Source organism: Cyprinus carpio, chromosome B7 (genome assembly GCF_018340385.1).
Source record: "Cyprinus carpio isolate SPL01 chromosome B7, ASM1834038v1, whole genome shotgun sequence".
Taxonomy (NCBI): Eukaryota; Metazoa; Chordata; class Actinopteri; order Cypriniformes; family Cyprinidae; genus Cyprinus; species Cyprinus carpio.
In genome coordinates this window covers 29730627-29753141 of record NC_056603.1, presented here as the reverse complement: position 1 = coordinate 29753141, position 22515 = coordinate 29730627, and the positions used below count along the sequence as shown (strand labels likewise).

Genomic DNA, 22515 nt, shown 5'->3' with positions numbered 1-22515 from the left:
AAAGCATCTTATCGACCTCAAAATTTTCGAATCGTAGAGGAGATATAATTTCATAATTAAATCTCTAAAAAGGAGGTAATAGATAATATTACTAGTCTACTGCGTCATTGTGAAGAACGCTGTACTACTCACGTTTCCTGTTGGTGTTAAGATGAAGAATATTGAGGAAGACCTCACTGCTCAGACTTCCTATCACAGATGTCTCTGGGTAAAGAGGACACAGCGGCTCCAGGGATGAAAAGTCATCACTGGACAGACCCACAGAGTCCAGAGATGCCTGCGTGTCCCTCCTTCCACCGGAGTCCGTCTCCATCGTCAGGCTGCTACTACTGCTGTCACAATGGAGAGATGCATATTAGTGTTTGGACAGTAGCAATTATTGTGGTTTCGCCTCTGTAATCAGGCACATTAAACATGAGGTTAAAATGGCAGCCTTTAATTTAGGGTAATTAACCCATTAAACATGTAAACAACCCTTTTTAAAGTGTCTTTGAATAGACAAAGATAAAGAATGCAATTGTATCTAAAATGTTAAATTACATGGAGTGCAGCAGTGCCCATCCACTTTTTCAGCCGACTTGAAACCATATATTTTACATTCATTGTAAAATATATATATATATATATATATATATATATATATATATATATATATATATATATATATATATATATAGTATATGCATAACAAATATTAATGCATATATATGCTTGCCACAAAATCCAGATCCTAAACTTTATCTCCATAACAAAATGTCATTTGGTCAGACATTGATTCATCTTTTATGAATCATAAAAATATTGGTGTCCGGGAAGCTATGATCCTGAGATTGAAGTGCCGTGACTTTTTAAAAGCTGTGTTATAAATGAATTGTGCTCATAAACGGCTGTTGAGATAGTGGAGGCTTGGACTTGGAAACAGTATTCAACAACTTTAGAAGTGCAGTGTTTCATGGGAGTGGGTGGGCACAAAGAAGCTATTTTTGAAGTGATTTGCTTGTCCAGCTGGTGGAGATTTGTAGAATCAAGGGTAATATGGTTTTTCCATAAAGAATTTAACTTTTAAACAAAGATAATGCACACTGATGGCAATTATGAAACAATCTTGCCTGTCTTTAAAAGTTACAATTTAAAAAAATAAATAAAAATAACCTTTTGAGAAAATCTCTCACTTTTCAAATAAAATCCCATATTCCCACATATTCATTATATATGATTCTTGTGTCAGATGAGTATTATCAGTCAGAAAGCTGACCTGAGTTTCCTGCGCAGCAGATAGTCAATGACATCAGGGTCCGTCTGAATGAGGCTCATGAGCACCTCCTGCTGCAGCTCAGCAGACACCTGCAGATGAAATAAAAGCATTCACTCAGCTAATGCTCCCTCAATTAGAATATGAATACTCAATCAAAAGTCATCTTTCAAGTCCTGTGCATACAAAGTTATGTATCATATGCAGGCCTAAGATTTTATCCATTGTTTTTTTCCCCCAAAATATAACTAGTTTATCTAGAAATGAAAATTCGTTCCTCATTTACACACATGATTTTCTTCCATGGAACACAAAATAATAAATTGTGTGCTGGTGGCCTTTTGAATGTGAAAGCTTTGGTCTCATAGCATGAAAAAGAGCAGAGAAACAAGTTTCAACATTTCTCCTTTTGTGCTCCATATAGACAAAAGAAAGTATTAGGTGTTTGGAATATCATTTTAAACTTTTTAAATGACCTTTTCATTTAATGATATTCGCTCTCTAGTGTCTATCATGCCGCAGCTCTTACCGTGAAGAGATGTTGGTGGTTCTGGATGAGCATCAGGGTCACGGAGATGACAGCAGTGCTGTCTTCTATGCCCAGAGCTTGAGGGCTGAGCTCTCTCTCTGATCCTCTCTCTTTCTGCAGGAGATTGGGCCCAAAGATCACTGCCAGGTTTGCTGCCGTCATCTTATTACCTGAGATCTAATCACAACACCAATTCAAAAACAGCTCAGAATTCTGATTTGATTTTAAACATTTGATTGCACCATTTGTGACAGTTTTTTATTGTGGTGGGGCTGTCATATATTTTGTTTAGATTCGCCATTATTAAATCTGGCACTATATATATGTACAAATGTAATTTTAGACCAAACTTTGTTTAGGCAGTGTCCAGTTCATCAATGCATTGTGTTTTGCTGTCACAGAACCTAATGTAAATATCTAAACTAGGTTTTTCTGGAATTTAAAAAAAAAATGTAACAAAGATTTCTTGCATACAAACATACTGATGCAACAAAACATTTAGAAATATAATAACCAACACGCACTGTGTTGGACCATGATTGGAATTCACTAATTACAAATTGCAGAAAAATTAACATACTTTAATTTAAAAATTAATAAAATAATATCTAGCTCTGATCTCACCACTCATTAAACACATTAAAGGAAATTGCTCAACCACTCATCTGTATGAGATAAACATCCCTATCATTTTTTTATAGATTATAAAGGCTCTTATAAAGTGGTGGGGGCTGCTTGCCATGGCAAAACCCAGACCATACCTCCTGCTGGTTTGGTCCAGTGGAGCTGTTTGCATTCTCCTGTACTGTATGAAGAAGCGTCAAGAGCCTCAGCAGGGTGTCACAGTTACAGGGCGGCAACAGGTACAACAACTGCTGCAGGTATGTCAACTGATCTGCCCCCCTCAACACTGTCAGACAAACACAAAACATCTGGTAAGGTGAGCATAGTTCATAACAGCTGATACAATAATGAGAAGTGTGTTGGATAATACAGAGTTTAATTGTGTATCCTGATTCCTGTGTACTAATATAAATGTTAGATCATTTGTGAATGCCTGTCTCTGTGATTGTAAGCTCATACAGTTAGCGTGCAGGAAGGCCCGGTAGAGTTCTCGTGGTAACAGGGGGTCAGGCATGTCCCTCAGAAACTCCTTCAGTAATGCAGCCACGTCATGAACGCTGTGCTCTTCGTCTAACACGACATCTATCCCCATGTCAAAGTCCTCACGCAGCTGAAAACACACAAGGACACAGCAGGAGAAAACATCATCAAACAGACTACCACCGCACATGAGACTCAAGTATCCCATGTATCCTGTGCCTGTACAAACACAGTATAATATACACATACAAATCACAGTCAGCCATGAAAACAAGACACTGTACATGCTAAGATCAGTATCTAAAACATTCACTGATCAGGATAAAACAGTATGCCAGTGTTATACTGTCAGCAGTGTGTTTCTAGAATCAATATGAAAGACAGGGGGCGCATGCCACATGTGAGAAAAAAGATGTGGCGTAAACTGGCTCTAGAGAGCAGCTGGAACTGACAAACTTACTTGACGGACTCTTTTTTTGGAGCTGCCTACACGGAAAATCCCCAAAGTTTGTAACCCTAGAGAAAGAGAGATAGTTAATATGTGCTGGGCTCATATTTTATTGTCCTGATCTCACAACTATTTTAGTGTTTTTCAGTGCTGTCTCATCTTGGTGACCTTCTGTTTGCAACCTGAACCAGGGTGTGTTATGACCTATTAGCCTGAGGATGTTTTCAAATTAGTTTACTGATATTTCAGGGAAAGAACAACATTCGCAAAAGTATCCAGTATTTTGTACATGACATTGTTACAGGTGAGAAACATATCACTTTGATGAATGTTATGGTCTTCAAAAAAGGGTTGAGCACCACTCAAAACTGCCTTTTCTTAAAACTCTTTAAATTAAAATTTTAATTACAGCAGCCAACCAAGAGGCAGGATTCTAAATGAAATTTGAATTACATAACACTGAACTAGAATGAAATGTGAAATATATACTGTACACCCACCTCCATCTACACTTGACCCTCTGACACTAGAACTCGCTATTCTATTTCTGTCTTATCTACTTTTTTATTTTTATTTATTATAAAAAAATACCCTCTAACACCAGTGTTCTCTATTCTTTTTCTATTCTTTCAAACTTGTTTTCTTGTTATTTTTTTAATTGACCCTCTATCACTAGCTTTCTGTGTACTTTTTCAATTCTAGACTAACCGAGACTTGCACCTACTCATAGCACCTACATATTATGTATTACTACGTAATATTATTTATATATTATGTATTATAACATATTACATATTATGCTCTTTTGTTTGTTTTGATTGCTTCTGTTGTCCTCAACTGTAAGTCGCTTTGGATAAAAGTGTCTGCTAAATGGCTAAATGTAAATGTAATATATTCTAGTTTAATAGTATGTAGCCTAATGCCACATACAGAATTTTGAATTTAATTTGTGTATTTTATTATATTTAATCAATTATTTTTCATTTTATAGAGCAATGTGACCGAACTCTTTTCCTTGAACACTCCAATTTACTTCCAAACGACACTAAAACAATATAAAGTTGTCTGAAAACAATGTGTCAGATATTTTGTGGTGCTGATTAGCAAAATAATAAGGAAATAAGAAACTTTCCCTACTGTTTCAGACTTCTTTCAATTACAATTCTTTGCCTGCCAATCCATTTCAAATTTCAATTCAAATTCCTGTCCTTCCTGTTTTGAAATGAATGACTGGACATGTGCTGTATTGCGGTTTGCAGCTCACCGTAGGTCTCAATGTGTTTACAGCAGCGCTCTACCGCTCGGGGAACTTGTCTGTAGATGGGATTGAGACTGAGTTTGGCCTGTGTGCGACCGGCAGCCTTTTTCAGCTCCAGCTCATTAGGGTGAGAGAGCTGCAGAGCTTCAAGTAGTCTGGACTGACTCTCAACCATATCAGAGATGGAGTCCACAGACATCCCTCCCTGACAAAGAGAAAGAGGTGGGGAGAGTGAAATAAAATATAGTTTAGATACGATAGCCAATGGTCACAGATGAATGCAGGTGTGCGGCATACAATAAACATCAATTTCAGTGAAAGCCTGTTCCAATTATTGTACAATTCATTACTAAAAGAGATAAAGACCTGAAACACTTTCACACTGGTCAGAAAAGAGCTCAAAGCCAGTGAGCAAAAATCTGAACACAATAAATCTATTTATGCTATGTATACAAAAGAGATGTAAACAGATTTTAATGAAACCTTTTCAGATGTCAACACGATGACTGAATAACCCAGTAATCTGTTCTCTTTCTCTCTCCATGTTTGGGCAGAGAAAATAGAGAGTTTGATTTGGCAAAGACACAGGCGTAAATCTCATTCCCTCCTGCTGATATGTAGCCACCCATAGAGATGTTGTCTTCAGTCCCACTGAGAGAGGTATGGAAATCACCCATACGGCATCAAACAATAACCTGAACCACGCTGACTGACTCAGTAATAATAAACAGACATTATTAATGTGGTGAAGAATACTATACTCTTCAAGGTATTGCCTAGCTCATCTTATGACTTTCTGTTTTTTAAAAGGTACTTATTTATTGTCTACACTTGACTCTGATATCTGAGTTCTTGTACCTTTACCAAATTAAGTGGTCATAGCATTTATTTTTAAGTCGAGTCACATTTATTTATATAGTGCAATCTTTATACCATAGAGATTGTTTCAAAGCACCTGTACAGTAATAAACTGGAGCATAACAATGTAAATGTTGTAAAGTTTAAGTATAAAGCACTTCAAGCAGTTCTACAGAAGTCAATAGTGTCATTATTCAGCTTAATTAAGTTTGATTAAATTCTGCTCAGTGTCAGTTTTGCAAAGTTTTGGTTTTGAATGATCATATGCTGGTTATAATATTTGCTAAACATTAATCTTTTTAAAGCCTGCATGATCAGAAAATGATACAATATAAATTAATCGATTGTTTATCGATTTAATTTAAATTAATTTGAATTGTATATTTTATTTTAATTTTAATTAAAATTCTTGAAATTAAATTTGTACATTATAGCTTCTTAGCTACCATTTTCAGAGTATATATGTCTATTAAAAATAAATAAATAAATAAATAAATAAATAAATAAATAAATAAATAAACAAATAAATAAATAAAAACAAAGAATAACTGATTTTTTGACTCCATACTCCATAAAGCATTTCTGTCTTTTTTTGTATTTCTGAATCAAGTTTTCATCATTTCCTGACAGAGTAAATAAGATCAGTTTGGCCCACAAGTTCAGTGAATTATCCAGCCCGATTTCACGGCAATTCGTACATATTTTACGAGGTGGCTAATTCGTACAAATTCATAAGATTTTTGCCAAATCGTACATATTTTACTAGTTGCACAATTCGTATGAATTTGTACGAATGACCTACACCTAACCCTGCCCCTAAACCTACCCGACACTGGGGTTTAGACAAATCGTATAAAATTGTAAGAGTGAGGTTGTACAAATTCGTACGAATTAGCCACCTCGTAAAATACGTACGAATTGGTTGTGAGATAGCGTTGAATTATCTCCTTTTGCTTTTTTTTAAATTGTTTTAGAAGCCTCTGCCAGGAGTTTATCTGTGAGATGTACCATATCAGCACTTGACCGTGGGGAATTCTCTGAATGAAATGATGCCAGGTTAGTGATAGAAATGAGTTTTTATTGGCGCTGATTTATATTTGCATAGATAGTGTCCTCTTCTTTTATTTGCTCAAGAACTGAGATGTCAGCAATGATCTTTCAAAGCAATAGCCCACACTTAACTGTGCTGTCATGTATAGCTGTTATGCATGTAATGTTATGTGTAATGAATTGCAGATGTTTTTTGGGTTAGAAGTTCAACATGACCTGTGTTCTGCGTTTTAATAATCAGCTCCTGATTACTAGATCAAAAGACCAAAATTATCTTAAATATACATACCACAGCTTTCAGAAGACAGTACTTTTTGATGAGGATGTTGGTATAGTTTTAAAGATAATATGCACTTACCCGTCTGTGTGTGCGTGAGGTGTTGTCCATGAACGCTGATGAGGGAGGTTTGCTGTGGGCCTCCAGTGCTGGTGAGGAGGAAGCATCAGGTGATAAGGCTGTATTGCCCAGCGGCAGGTTTCCATTGTGCTGCCATTTCTCGGCACGGAAGTGAAGAACACTGGCCTCCAGGTCCAGACAGTCCCGTCGGCTCTCTTTCAAGGCATCCTGCCGTTGCTTGAATGCCCGGTCGTTTGCGATGACCTGGGAGAGCGGGATACCGAATGCTTTGGCTGCAGACTCTGTGAAAGAATCCAAACAGTTAGCAAACAAATGACCTTGACAGTAGGCTTGTGGACTATTTCATTCATTTTAATTATATAGATAGATTTTGATAGTTAGTGTCCATAGTTTCCAAAGCTTATATGTCACATACAGTGCATGTCAACTTTTTGGAGTTTTTGGACTAGTTTTACACTACATTTCAGGAAGGGAGTGTGTGAAACATGTCAAACTCATTCTTTATGTCAGTAAAAAGTGACTCTGCATATCATATAAAATGTCATCACAAAAACCTCAAACCCATTATCTGCCCACAAGTCCTAACCTATCCTATTTTAGGTCAACTTTGAGTTTTTGCATCCAAACTTGACTGCTTTCAGACTAGTGAAAAAGAAAACAACCAAAATACACATTTTATTGTTGGTTTTATTTCACTTTGTCTATTTGCGTATCTATCTTTAAAAGCAGTTTTCTCAAAATGAGTTTTTTTCCCCCTGCATTTACAGAAATTTCAATTTCAATAACACTTATATATACTAAACATCCCGGTTTTATTATAAAATTTGTACTAAGTATTGTCTAAATGTACTGTGATTAATCAAGAGGGAAAGTATAGTGATATCTATGTTTTTTTACCCTGTTCACCTGTAATATGAAGAGATTTGGGGTCAAATTTGACAAAACAGGGCAAATTAGTGATAGAAGAGAGAATAAGAGAGTCATACAGGTTGAGAGTGAGTAAATAATGACAGAATTTTCATTTTTACGTGAACTGTCCTTTTTAAATGAATATTTTGATTGTCTCCTGTAGCTTGTTTTTGCTTTTTAGGTTTAAATGATACTGCACTTCTAAGACCTATGGGCCACAAATCACGATGTCAATTTTTACATGACTTGAAAGTGTCATATAAATACTATATTGTTTCAGACATATCTTCAGCTTTAATATGATCAGTATCTCAGTGCACTCTTCCTGTGCTGTGATCTCGTGTGTAGCTTCTGTTTGCTTTTCTCGTGCAAAGGAGGAAAACATCTTTATCTGCCCACAGGGATTAAATCTAGAGAGCTCTGTTCAACATATGGCACATCAACATACTGCTTAAACTTATTTGGAAATGTAAATAAATAAATACATACATACAGTGCTGTGAAAAGGTTTTTGCCCCTTCCTGTTTTTTTATTTTTTGCATATTTGTCACACTTCAAAGATTCAGATCATCAAACAAATGTTAATATTACACAAAGGTAATGCAAGTAAATACAAGACAGTTTTTAATTTATGATTTCATTTATTAAGGGAAAAAAGGTGCCCAAACCTACCTGGCCCTACGTGAAAAAATGAATTGCCCCTCAAGTTGTCATGAAAGAACTGTGATTAACCACATTATTTTAGAAAGCTGAGTTAAATTTCACTAGCCAAACCCAGGCCTGATTACTGCCAGACCTGTTGAATCAAGAAATCACTTAAATAGAAGCTGTCTGATAAAGTGAAGCATGCTTAAAGAACAACACATCATGCCACGATCTAAAGAAATACAAGAACAGATGAGAAACAAAATAGTTGACATGTATCAGTCTGAAAAGGGTCATAAAGCCATTTCTAAGGCTTTAGAAATCCAGCGAACCACAGTGAGAGCCATTATTCACAAATGGAGAAAACTTGGAACAGTGGTGAACTTTCCCAGGAGTGGCCAGCCTACCAGAATTACTCCAAGAACGCAACGACGACTCATCCAAGACGTCATAAAAGAACCCAGGACAATATCTAAAGAACTGCAGGCCTCAGTTGCATAAAATGGCATCCATGGGAGAGTTCAAATGCAAAAGCCACTACTGACCAAAAAGAACACAAAGGCTTGTCTCATATTTGCCAAAAAATAACTTGATTATCCCCAAGACTTTTGGGCAAATATTCTGTGGACTGATGAGACAAAAGTTGAACTTTTTGGAAGGTGTGCGTGCCGTTACATCTGGCATAAAACCCAACACAGCATTTCATAAAAAGAACATCATGCCAAAAGTCAAACATGGTGGTGGTAGTGTGATGGTCTGGGGCTCTTTTGCATCTTCAGGACCTTGACGACTTGCCATAATTGTTGGAACCATGAATTCTGCACTCTATCAGAAAATCCTGAAGGAGAATGTCCAGCCGTCAGTTTGTGACCTCAAGCTCAAGCACACTTGGGTTCTGCAGCAGTACAACGATCCAAAACACAAGTTGGCAAGTCCACCTCTGAATGGCTCAAGAAAAACAAAATGAAGGTTTTGGAGTGGTCAAGCCAAAGTCCAGACTTAAATCCGATTGAGATGCTGTGGCATGACCTTAAACCGTCCATTCGTGCTCAAACCCTCCAATGTGGCTGAATTAAAACAATTCTGCAAAGAAGAGGTGGCCAAAATTCCTCCACAGCGATGTTAAAGACTCATTGCCACCTATCACAAATGCTTGATTGCAGTTGTTGCTGCAAAGGGTGGCACAATCAGTTATTAGGTTTAGGGGGCAATTACTTTTTCACACAGGGCCAGGCAGGTTTGGAAAGCTTTTTTTCCCTTAATTAATGAAATCATTATTTCAAAACTGCAATTTGTATTTACTCGGGTTATCTTTGTGTAATATTAAAATTAGTGTGACAAATATGCAAAAAAAAAAAAAAACAGGAAGGGGGCAAAAACTTTTTCACAGCACTATACATGCATACATTCATACATGCATACATACATAAAACAAAAATAAATACATTAAAAAAACAAAGTAACAAAAATATATATATAAACAACTGTTACAAGTTTGCCTCTCTTGTGTATAAGTAAGCCTCTTAGAGGATTTACTTAACGGTTTACTTAATTAAATGATTTCAGAACTAGCCTAATTAAAACATGAGATGTATTAGCACCTTAAAAAACTCTTCTACTGGATCTTTCATGCTTTACCTCAAAGAAAGCTTTATTTAACATGTTCTTCTAAAGCAGCTTAAATGTAATTGAACTACTACAGTATTTATGTAGATGGGGAGGAACAAAGACATGATGTATACGTAAAGCGCACACTTTTAAATAGCATCTTTAACACCCTAACAGGACTACAGTGAGGTTACATCTAATCCGTTTTGGCTGTCAAAGTAACACAAAAGCAAAGCAGTTTTGTCATCCTCTCTCCTCCTTCCCCTCCTCACAATCCCTTTTCTCCTATCTCTGCCCAAGGGCTTAAAGGTCTAGTGGCGGGTCAGGTTAGTCTGGTCCACTAGCTGCAAGTCCTCCGATAAGCTGGATGGATATGGGGATTGAGACCTCTTTAAATAAATTCCTCCCTCTACCCTATCACCATCCACCTCTGTAGTCCTTCATTCAGCCCTCCCTGTCCGCAACCTCGAGCTGACGCACAAGCTGGAAACAAGCGCCAGACTGTGGTTGCAGGTGGCGGGCGTTTGGCCGAACTACAGGAACATGGCCAAACAAATCCGACTGACTCAGGAATCAGTGCTGCTTTAGCTCCGGCAACTTTCGGAGCCGCTCTGAGATCAGTCTGAGCTCTTAGAGCAAAGTTAAATACTGATTCAGCACTAATGAGTTTATTATTATTCAAATGACTGTGTACATTATTAACATGTACTTGCAAAGTTACTTATAGTCAGTATGTTGGGATGCCATCACAATAAAGAGTTAACAGATATTAATCAGACAGTCTACTAATACTCTAATGAGAGTTTGTTGACTTATAGGAGCAAAGTTACTTACTGTCGACAGAATGCTAAAAAGGGACCATCAAAATAAAGTGTTCTAAACATATACTACTGAGCAAAAGTTTGAGGTCAGTAAGATTTTTATTATTATTATTTATTTGTAAAAAGAAATTGCTACTTTTATTCCATAAGGATGCATTAAACTGATTAAAAGTAAGAGTAAATCTTTTTGGAATTTATATGCATCAAAGAATCCTGAAAAAATGCATCATGGTTTCCTCAAAAAAATTAAGCAATGTTTTCAACATTGATAATAATAAGAAATGTGCATATTATAATTAGAATGATTTCTGTAGGATCATGGACACTGGAGAAATTGATGCTGAAAATTCTGCTTTGCCATCACATGAATAATTTGTATGTTTAAAATATATTTAAATGTTTTAAATTGTACTTATCTTTCACAATATTACTGTTTTACTATATTTTTGTTTGAATAAATATAACCTTGGTAAGCATAATAGACTTCTTTCAAAAACAATAAGAAATTGTACAATCCCTCAACTTTTGAACGGTGTAGTTACTTTAAAAAAATGTGTAAATAAAACCCTAACATACAGTTAAAGCGAAACAACTCTTAAGTGTTTGCTGAGTATCCTCACAGAAACTGGTTCTGCTGTTTACACATTATATAGTGTGAAGGAATGGTTTCAGAATTGTTTAGATTGTATCAGTAGTGAGTCATAGCTAGTATTTTAGCCTCTAAAATGATCCTACAAAAAGATGAATACACAATACATAGAAAACATGCATTCACATGGATGCACAGATTGCAAAGAAGCAAAGCTACATGGGATGTAAAATTGTCTTGCGTCTTAAAGTCTTAAAGCTTTGTGTCTTAAAGGCCTATGGGAGATTTGCAAGAACTGTGACACACCAAGCAGCCCTGGCAACCAGAGTCAGAGGATCCACTGAGCGAACAGCCATTTATAAATCTCTATTCTCTGTTCACCATCACTGTCCACCACCTTCACCAAAGAATGGCGATTAGAAGTACAGTAGTAATGGTTTAACAATGACGTCATGAAGACAGAGTTACGTAAGTTGACAAATACATAAGTTGAAATTGAAATGCAGTTTCATTATCATTTGTTTGTAGTTTAAAATAATCTAAAAGAGAATACTTGAAGACTTAACATTTAAGTACTTATGTCTTGTTGGGTGTTAGTTAAAGATTACAAGACTGCATGAGCTCAGGAATGCTGCCTGACAAACACAGGACATTTAAAGACAATCCAATTCATCACTCTCAACCCATTTTACTTCCATAATGTGACATTATTTAAAAGTAAACGGGATATTCAACAACAACAACAAAAAAAAAGTAGGGTGGAAGTTGAACTTTATTTTATCTATCTTGAGAAGTGACAATTATGCAGAATGGAGCCAGACTAGTTTACTAATGCAGTACCATAGCTACATGGCTGATGGTGGAAAGGTACTTCAGAGGAAGATCAACTTATTCATTGTTTACAAAGACGACAGTTTTTTTTTATATTTAATTTGGTGAAACTTTTCTATGCTTAAACTATTGCCTTTCTAGTCCTGCATGAGATCTAAAGATATGTGAAAAATGAAATAAAAACATCTCTTACCACGCTCTTTCTTTTCTTTTGAGAAGGAGTCAAACTTTCTCCGTAGTGATTTCCTCCTCTTACGAATCTCTGGAGAAAACAAAAAACTGGATTATGGTTGCTTTTGTGCATATATCTATAAAATACTCTCTCTCTCTCTCACACACACACACACACACACACACACACACACACACACACGCATATATATATATACACTCAAACTTTTAAACAGTATTGTATAAAAATGTAAATCTAATGCTTATAACACATAAAAGTGGTACAAAACACGAACACCTAAACAGATGCATGTAACAACAAGTCTTCTTTTGCCAAAAATAAACTGTTCCATTTAGATGGCTGATAATGAAGTGAAACCTCTTAAGCACCAAACATGGACACAGAGCTGGCAAAGCAAACACTATATAAAACCTATATTATTTAAAGCTGTGAGTAGGAAAAAAAATTAGAAGCAGAAGCATTTCCTACGCAGCCACAATTATCCTCAATTTTCGCTATAGAAAACAACTATTCTTTCCAAATTTGGAGCTGAAAATAAGTAGCCTATAGCTAAACTAAAACACCTTTTGTCTGTGTGTTCTCCTAACTCTGATGTACTCTGTCTATACGGCCCTCAGGAGAACAGTAAAAAATGTGATGAATAGCTGTTCCCTTTACTAGGTTAAAACCTCCCCCACAGTGCTGCAACATTTTAAACTCAAACCAATAGACGTGTTTACACTCAAACCTCTTCCTGTCTGTGAGTGATGATAAGTTGGTTCCATTTTGTCATGCCTTCAACTTACAGATATACTTTTATTAATCTGAATCAGAAGAGGTCTGAGTTATTGAGCTGAGGGGAAAAGGTTTAAAAGATGCTCTGTACGTAGAGATGTCCAGAGAGATCTGAGAGAAAAACAAATGTGTTGTAGCACATGTAGAGGGGCTTTAGGTGGGGTCATATTCCCATGACTGCAGGAAATGAGAGTTTATTTCTATGGCAACTGCCCCCAACCCTCCCCACACGCCAAGACATCATGGGCTAAAGCCCCCATCGGCTCCCATCAGAGAGAGGATGATTAGGGGAATAAACAGAGAGCATGCTGAGATATTAGCCTGATTCAGGATAAATAATCTCTTCGGGCCAAAGCAGAGATTGAAAACAAAGTAAAGGAGCCACTTTTATAAAGCAAGAGACTAAAACAAAACAAGGACAACAAAACAACAGCTCCAGGCTGCATATAGCCAGAGTTTAGAAAGATTAGGAATCACAATATTACAGACAAAATGCAGAAAGTTTACAGTACTTAACTTTCAAATAACCACAAACAAACCAGAAAATAACCAAAGCCAAACAGAGGTCAGTCACTCATGACATCGCTTAAGTGCATTTCACAAATTTAAATTTTAACTCTCCAAAGGACATTAATCTTCCCCAAAAATAGCTGCCAAACACGTTGATGATAATTCCAAGAGGAGTGGCTGAGTAAACTACCAGGCTCAACATGACAGAATTCTCCTTTGGGAGGAAAATGTTCCGTAAATATTCCCATAAATTGTGGTGGCTGCTTCCCCATGGATCAGCTAAAGTGCCGGCTGAGGTCTTCTCACAGATGACCAGTTGAAAACTCCACTATAGAGAACAGAGGATGACCTTCTCTGATCTGACCATGTGGAGCTGCTTGTATGTGCTGGGAATACCACTTCCCATAAAACAATGTGGTTTTCCATGGTGGGACATAAGGGGACTCTCACATGATAACAAAATCCCATCTCACATTATCAAATAATAAACAGGGATGGTTCTGTTAATTAATATTGTTTATTGAATGTGATCTCTCCAACAAACTCCGATGAGCTGCAAAGGCTCAACAATATTACGAATGACGAATTTATAATTGCATAAATGTCAGCAGAAGGCAAACACATGGAACAAATACTGGGCTGTTGTTGTACTGTCTTATATTTCACACAGTTTTGTTCTTGGATTTCAGAGATAAGGACATGTCACGCAATCTGTCCATGTTGGCATTTGCCTAATTTGGCAGCTTCCACCAAGTGACAGATGAATTTGTTTTTAAATACCTTGACTGGCGTCAACAACAAAAGATCTGTCTATAATAGAGAGATAAGTCTATTTATAACTATGCAAGATAATATAGTTGATTACATTTTATTCATTGGATTCAGAGCTGTTTTTTCCCTTGCTGTCTATGGCGAAGTGACCTGGAACCTATTTTTGGGTCATGACCCCAACACTGGTGTGCAACAATTTCTGTTGGTATGGCACTGCTGTACTCCATCTTACAAATCTCACTTTCACCTCTCAGAAGTTTTATCTGCTAGATTTACTATCGGAAATCCCTCAGAAATCCCTCTGAATTGACTGCTATGTGATATTTGCATGGATTTCTTGGGAATTCGATAAGCATCTGTCTGAAATAACCATATCTAGACTGTGACTAGATATGATTATTATATGTGAAGCGATTTATCACTTATTATTTAAATCTATGCACTACTTCTGTCATGCATGATTTCCAGTCATCACAAAACAAGATATGTCAACAAGGAGGTGTACCTCTAGGGATGCCGATCTTAAAGTCTAGGTCTCTTCTTTCCAAGTGGTAAAGGGCCACCTCCTGCAGACGTGCTCTTTCCAGCTCTGAGAGGCTTTGGATGGAAACCGGCTGAAGCCTCACGGTCTGCCCCAGCATGGTGGCCCACGTATGGTCACCCTAAAAAAGAGACCGACAGAAAAAGTGAAACAGTGAACGCATCACTTTCAGACTCAGCAGGTCTTTTTGCAGAGTTTGGTTGTGGACCAGCTTGAGGACACCTGGTTATGATTTTAAAGGGAAGCTGATTCATGTGTGTTTGATCAGAGTTGGAATTCTGCAGCAAGTCGTATCGCCAAGAGCAGGATTTACCCTGCCGAAAGTGTTATACTGCAGTTAAAGTGCATTGCACACCTCTTACAAACTGACCATCAAATATTGTGCAGCAAAAGCTGGGGTTAAGAGGTGTGAAATCACTCCCAACAGTCCTTAAGAGAGATTTTTAGACATTCATAGTTTTAGATTTTTCTCCCTAATAGGAACACGCCTGGATAAACATGCCCTAAAAGGCCTGTCTGGGTTATTAAAAACACAAAAGCTTAAAGGTCCAAGTACTTAAAACATGCTATATGAGAAAAACACTATTTGAGCTTCTCAGTTTAATTTGGATTCAAGGACGGCTACTTTTAGACTTGGCAGCAGCACTGTACTGGGTAAACATACAATAGCTAGTGGACATTTTTTGACCTAATGTAATTCCTCTGACAGAATACATCCTGTGTGTAGTAGTCATATGTGTTGGCACATCTGATGTGATGACAACGAGAAGAACCAAAAGCCAAAACAGTTACTGAAAGAAAATTTGCTGCCAATCAACCTCAATGCTTATTTGAATACTGCTAGAATAACAAATCAGAATATAATGTCTTGTCCTCTTTAACGGCAAGATATCATCCTGAAAGTCAACATATCCAATTTTAAAGTATCATGTGATAAAGTAGACTTAAAGGTATAGTTCACCCAAAAATGAAAATTCTCTCATTAATTACTCACCCTCATATCGTTTCAAGACCTTCTGAAGACAAATTAAGATATTGTTGAAGAAATCCGAGAGCTTTCTGACCCTGCACGTTCAAGGCCCAGAAAGGTAGTAAGGACATCAATAAAATAGTCCATGTGACATCAGTAGTTCAACTGCAATTTTATGAAGCTACGAGAATACTTTTGTGCACAAAGGAAACAAAAACAACAACTTTATTTAACAATTTCTTCTCTTTCGTGTCAGAATTTGATTTGCATTCACGACAATACCACAGTGCATGTGTGTGCGTTCCTCTCTTTGCAAACAAGCTGCAGTTTCCAGGCCTTGTACGTGATAGTTGCGTTGCTGTTTATGGATGGTCAGAAAGCTCTTGGATTTCATCAAAAGTATCTTAATTTGTTGTCCAAAGATGAAGGAATGTCTTACGGGTTTGAAAGAATATGAGAGTGAGTAGTTAATGACAGAATTTAAATTTTTGGGTGAACTATTACTTTAAATTGAGTTGTTAGAATCAAAATCTAGAAACCGTGTCTCCAAAAACAATTAAGAAGTGAGCGAGCTTACATGAGGGCATTTAGCCTGATTCTGTGGTTATAAAGCCCCAGTCTTTCACTGTTTAAACAAATGTGTGAGTTGTCATCTTAGGGTTTAATTGAAAGCAGGAGTGTGTCTGTAATCTGATTCTTTGTGTCCACGTGGGAGGTCATTTCCACTCAAGTCATGGTCACGCAAGATGCCAACCAGTGTCAAATAAAGGATAGAGGTCACAGGTTGTGCTCTGTTTATTTGGATGAAAATAAAGATCAGTGAAAACAACATGAGATCCATCAAGCAGTTGATACCAGTATTTCAAATGTATGCAGAAACTGGTATTACTGAGAGAATCTCTTTATGCTATGCATTCTGAGCTATTGTATACTTTCTTTTATTATGGAACTGTAAACATCCCTTATCTTTTGCAGGATCATTGAGATATAAGATTTAAGTGATGTACTTACAAGAAAAACAAATCATAAAACTACTGTGGCTGAGCAACATGTTCATTAGTATCATGCGATTTCAGGCTGGGAGGATGAGAGAGGACTGAGGGCAATGAAAGCCACAAAGTCCTTTTCCAATTCCTCTCCTCCCTAACTCTGTTTCATATGCCCTTCTCTTTCTCACATACACTGTCCCTTCTTTTAAAACAAAAAAAGTGAAGGTCAGGAACGAAGGGAAGGGCAAAAACAAAAACACATGTAGCATTACGCCATACTTCAAAGGCCATTGAAACCCAAACCGCCATCATTCATCAGGAGTATTGTGCTCATTTACTGGACACAAAGGTTTTTGTGAGAAACGCTTGCCTTCATAAACTAAACAGACATAACCAACACAACACACATCCTATCAGGATGTATCAGGACTCTTGGGTAATTTTTCAAATTATGAAGAAAAGGCAGTTTTAATGTATTTGTGTCATGATTCATGCTAAATTATATACATGCTGGTAAAGTCCATAATCATAAGCTTGGGTTGCTTGAACCCAACTTTTGGTCAAATTAAATTTTTGGGTTCCTCCATATTTGACCCAAACCTAACTAGTTACAAAAGCCCAGCAGAGGGTGTTTGTAAAATATATCCAGTACAAAAACTCTAAGCCCATAATCAAACCCTACTAACCCAAGCACATCTTGAGACCCTATAGAGGGAGGAGACCAGAATTTTTTGAGAATGAGACAAGACTGTATGTGGGAAGCTCCATCAGTCCATGAAAAGATAAACACCTAAATAATATATATTTACACAAGAGCAGTTCACAAGTTGGACAATGCAATAATCATGATTGTATGGAAGCCTATTTCCATAACAGAATAAAAAAGGTAATTGTGATCTCATAACTGTGTCTTTTTTATGTTTGGCAATTCTGAGAAAAAAATCATAATCACCTGCTGGTGGTTCCAGCTAACCCATCGTTTCATCACAACTTCTCTATACAGCTGGGTTCGTCAACCATAACTCCTTCCAGGACAGCCAGACACCTAGGAGTTGTGATGGATCATCAGTTAAGCTTCACAGACCATATTGCTACAACGACCCGGTCCTGTAGATTTGCCTTATACAACATTAGGAAGATTAGACCCTTCTTGTCAGAGCAATCCACCCAACTTCTTGTCCAAGCTCTTGTTCTCTCCAGACTGGACTATTGCAATGCTCTCCTGGCGGGCCTTCCTGCATGTACTATCAAGCCTCTACAACTGATCCAGAATGCAGCAGCGAGGGTTGTCTTCAATGAGCCAAAAACAGCCCATGTTACTCCTCTCCTCATCAGGTTACACTGGCTACCAGTAGCCCGCTCGCATTAAATTCAAGGTACTGATGCTTGCCTACAAGACGACCACTGGCACGGCGCCAACTTACCTAAACTCACTAGTTCAATCTTATGCACCCTCCAGAAGTTTGCGCTCTGCAAGTGAACGACGCCTTGTGTTGCCATCCCAAAGAGGTTCAAAATCACTCTCACTGACTTTTTCCTGGACTGCTCCCAGCTGGTGGAATGACCTCCCGATCTCAATTCAAACAGCTGAGTCTTTACTCATTTTCAAAAAACATCTAAAGACTCATCTTTTTTTCGCCTGCACTTAACCAACTAATACTAGTACTTACCTTTTTTCTTTTCTATCATATTCCCAAAAAAAAAAAAAAAAAAAAAAAAACTCTGGCTACGTTTTCTGTACTAGACTAACTGAGACTTGTCATAGCACTTGTATACCGTTGTTGTTCTCGTTGATCTGATTGTTTCTACTGTTCTCATTTGTAAGTCGCTTTGGATAAAAGCGTCTGCTAAATGATTAAATGTAAATGTAAATGTAATCATCTGGATCATCATTGGTTATTACTGATTGTATATTATGCTGAAACAATGTTCCTCTAATATAAAATAGAAATTTATTTGACAGGGAACATGAAAATAACAGGCTGCTATGACATGTCCATGTGTAAATCAGGTTCTTGCATTCATGTCCGAGACAACTAACCCAAGTGCAGACATACCTGAGTGCATGACAAGACCCAGACAAAAACATCAGAGGTCCATAAATATTGTTGCAAGACCGCTCGAGAAATAGAACAATACAGTAAACAGTTTTGTGAAACTGCTTCCCTTTGAAGAGATTTCCTTAGCCATCCAGAGCAAACAATAGCTTATTCCTTAAAAAGTCTTTCTCAGTCCATGCTGTTATTTCCTTTTCAGAATTCTTGCCTGATTTCCACTTCATATACTTCTTGAGCCCTGACCATATTTGTCTCCCAATCCTTAAAACCTGGCTCATGGTCGCGCATGAGAATTGTGATATAAATACTTGTATTTAGAAACATGCTGATAGTTCCCAGATGCCCCTTTTAAATAATTTCCAAGTGCTTGTATAAGAGTTCAGCCAGTAACAATCCTGGTGTTTCAATTGAAGGAACACAATCAGATAATTCTTGTGATGGTGACGAGTATGATATGCATACATCAGCGATAAACTTCTATTGTGTATTCAGTCTCAGCTACAACTGTTGAGGATTTACATAAATGGCTTGTTTTGGTGTGCATGATGCATGTGAATGTGCATAAATGTGAGCACTAATAATGTGTGAGAAGATAAACAGCTAAGCGTACATACAATGGAAAGTTACAGAGAACCCATCTGTTCTTGTGCAACACCAAACCCTAGACTGATCTCTCTGCACATTTAGAGAACTGAAAGAAAAATGTGAGAAAATAAAACAGCAGCAGTCAGCCCTTCTGAATTATCCATTTAAGCTATACTGTGTCAAATAACAAAAACAAAAGGCAAACTCAATATCTGCTCTCACACTGGATGATATCTAAGCTACAAAACAATTAGACAACTTCAGACAGTCTTAGCATCAAAGGAGGCCAAAAGGTTTGAACAAGGGCTCTTTTCACTAGGGCAGCATCCCTCTTTTGCATACTGTTAAGTATGTATCTTTTTCTAAAGGAAGTTCCCTCAGACAAAGGATCTAAATTCATCATTCTGTGTGTAATGTTGTCTGGTGGCCTCATCAGTGGTTAAATTCATGTACCTGATGGGATAAGGTCAACAAAAGAAAACTGAATCCTAAGGAATGTGAGGTCTGCTTTATGTTTTAAGGCCATTGAAACTGACATGAAAAAATTTCAGCACTTCAGAGGAGGTAAAGTCTCATAAACAGGCACAATGCTCTTGTTTTAGTCGGAGAAAGAGACACTGTATCTCTGCTATTGTTTGTTTCCTATGCAAGGATGTCACAGAATCATCCAAAAATGGTGTAAAAACAAGGCAAAACTGTAACTCTTTAAAGAAGGGTCAGTGACAAAGTAGGTAACTTGAGACAGCTATATAAAATATATATATATATATATATATACACATATATACACACACACACTAATTATACTCCAAAGCGACTTATATAATACAGCTCATTTCAAATGTTAACACACACACACACACATATATATATATATATATATATATATATTTATTTTTTTTTTTTTTAATTTATTTTTTTTAAATGATCTCAGACATTTCTGAAAATGATTTTCTACAAAAATAATTATGATTTAAGCACAAGCGATGTACCCATAAAAATAGTTAAATACTTTCCTTGAATACCTTTGCACTTTAAATACAAGTGTACGAGTTTTAAACAAAAAAAATCAATAAAATTATTGAATAATATATATATTTTTTTTTTCAGTACATTAAATTGGCATAAAATTACATAAAATGTTAATATTATTTTTATATTTTAAGCACCACTAAAATATCAAAAATTGCTCTTAATTCAGAAACTGAAAACATTTATAAGAGAAAAAGTTGTATTCAAGTCAGTTTTGTATGAAATACATTTTTAAATAACTTCACATATCTATACAAAGAAAAAAAAGAATGTCATGTCACAAACCCTTATGTAGATATACACCATAAATCCATACTCTTCTGCTGAACTCTTCAAGAAGTACACATACACATTGGAAGGACTGTATATGTTTACCTAAAACAGTGTGCAGTAGCTGATGGTTAAACATGAGAAATCCAGATTTAGCCACACTCACATAACAAACACAAAACACACTGTACACCATCTCAAACAATCACATGTGGCATCATAAACACTATGAGTACGCTATTCCCCAAGCATATTCTGTAAATCATTACATTTACATATTCACTGAATATATTCTACACGTTCATTATAGTCTCACACTGCAGCCACAATCTCTGAAAAACTACCTCACATACAGACTCTCACACACACTTTTCACTCTACCTGCAGACTGGGAGACGGGCAGTGTGTCTGACAGAAACACACACTCTGTGAATAAGAGCAATGTCCTCAGACTCTTCAGACAGGTACAGCCAATCCGACCCGAGCATGAGACAGACAGACAGAAGCAGAGACGGATAAAGAGCGAGAGAGAGGTCTGTCCTCTCCATCTGCCATGTACTCATGTAAATCAGAGTGCAGCCCCGGGGTTGCCAAGAGCAAACTTCACATAAACACTCACTCAGTGACGTAGAGCAGAGGGGGAGGAGCCTGAAACTGATACAGCAGAGCTTTGAACGAGTTCCCCTGTCAGACTGTCACTCATCATCAGCATAACAAACACTGGAGACGCACCGTCCTCCCTTCCCACCTCCCACTGCAGGCTTTCAACTCCTTTTTCCTTCTCCGTGTATTCATAAGTTCATTCCTGTTGAAATCCTGTCCTCTTCACAGAAATGAAAACAATAGTCAGGACAAAGGAAAAACTGAGAGCATGATAATGAGGAAACAGCAGGAAAGGAAAAGAAGAAAATAATTATAGTTGTGAGGGCTTCAGGGAGAAGGTGGAGTGATAAATCTCAGACACACACGATACTTACATAAACTAGCTCCCTCGTGATGAGCACATACAAATAAAGCTTGACCTTTCAACTCTGTGCTGACCTCACAGACCTCAATTTTATCTGTTACACAGATTCCACTTTTTCATGATAACCTTTCAGCCGAAGGCAAGATACTGTAAGAGTCTTTGTCATGACACTGGGAATACTGTGGGAAAAGTCGGACACTACATTGAAATTTCTAATCTGGGTGAACATTACCATTCAAAAATGTGGGGTAGGTAATATTAATTGATTGAGTTTTTATTTATTTTTGAAGAAGAAGAAATAGTTTTCAGTTTTTATGGCTTTAATGCTCTCCAAGGCAGCATTTATTAAAAATATAGCAAACGCAGTAATGTTCTGAAATATTATTACAATTTAGAATAACTATATTCTATTTTATAATATTTAAAAAATTTAATTTATTTACTCCATTTCTCCAGTCTTGAGTGTCACATGATCCTTCAGAAAAATAAATTTCAAAGAAATATTTCAATGTTGAAAATAAGTTTTTTATTTTTATTTTTTAATTCTGAAGAATAGAATGTTTAAAATAATAGTATTTAAGCTATTCAACATAGAA

At 36.8% G+C, this 22515-nt stretch overlaps 1 protein-coding gene across 10 annotated transcripts in view; it reads right to left on the bottom strand.

The window, feature by feature from the left end:
- LOC109056608 (rho GTPase-activating protein 6-like) overlaps positions 1 to 22515 on the bottom strand; it is a 34874-nt gene that overhangs the window by 1934 nt on the left and 10425 nt on the right. For 4 of the 10 annotated variants that reach the window (XM_042728289.1, XM_042728295.1, XM_042728288.1 and 1 more), the window contains 10 exons: positions 15014 to 15170; positions 12454 to 12522; positions 6858 to 7138; positions 4598 to 4796; positions 3346 to 3401; positions 2865 to 3015; positions 2543 to 2691; positions 1782 to 1958; positions 1256 to 1344; positions 133 to 332 (listed from right to left, as the gene is read on the bottom strand). In XM_042728289.1, coding sequence (XP_042584223.1) covers positions 133 to 332; positions 1256 to 1344; positions 1782 to 1958; positions 2543 to 2691; positions 2865 to 3015; positions 3346 to 3401; positions 4598 to 4796; positions 6858 to 7138; positions 12454 to 12522; positions 15014 to 15170 — 1528 coding nt within the window. Of the gene's footprint in view, positions 1 to 132; positions 333 to 1255; positions 1345 to 1781; positions 1959 to 2542; positions 2692 to 2864; positions 3016 to 3345; positions 3402 to 4597; positions 4797 to 6857; positions 7139 to 12453; positions 12523 to 15013; positions 15171 to 17960; positions 17983 to 19065; positions 20277 to 20967; positions 21058 to 21333; positions 21541 to 21571; positions 21596 to 22515 lie in introns of those variants that run through there. The other 6 variants (XM_042728294.1, XM_042728298.1, XM_042728296.1 and 3 more) reach the window with 6 other exon arrangements.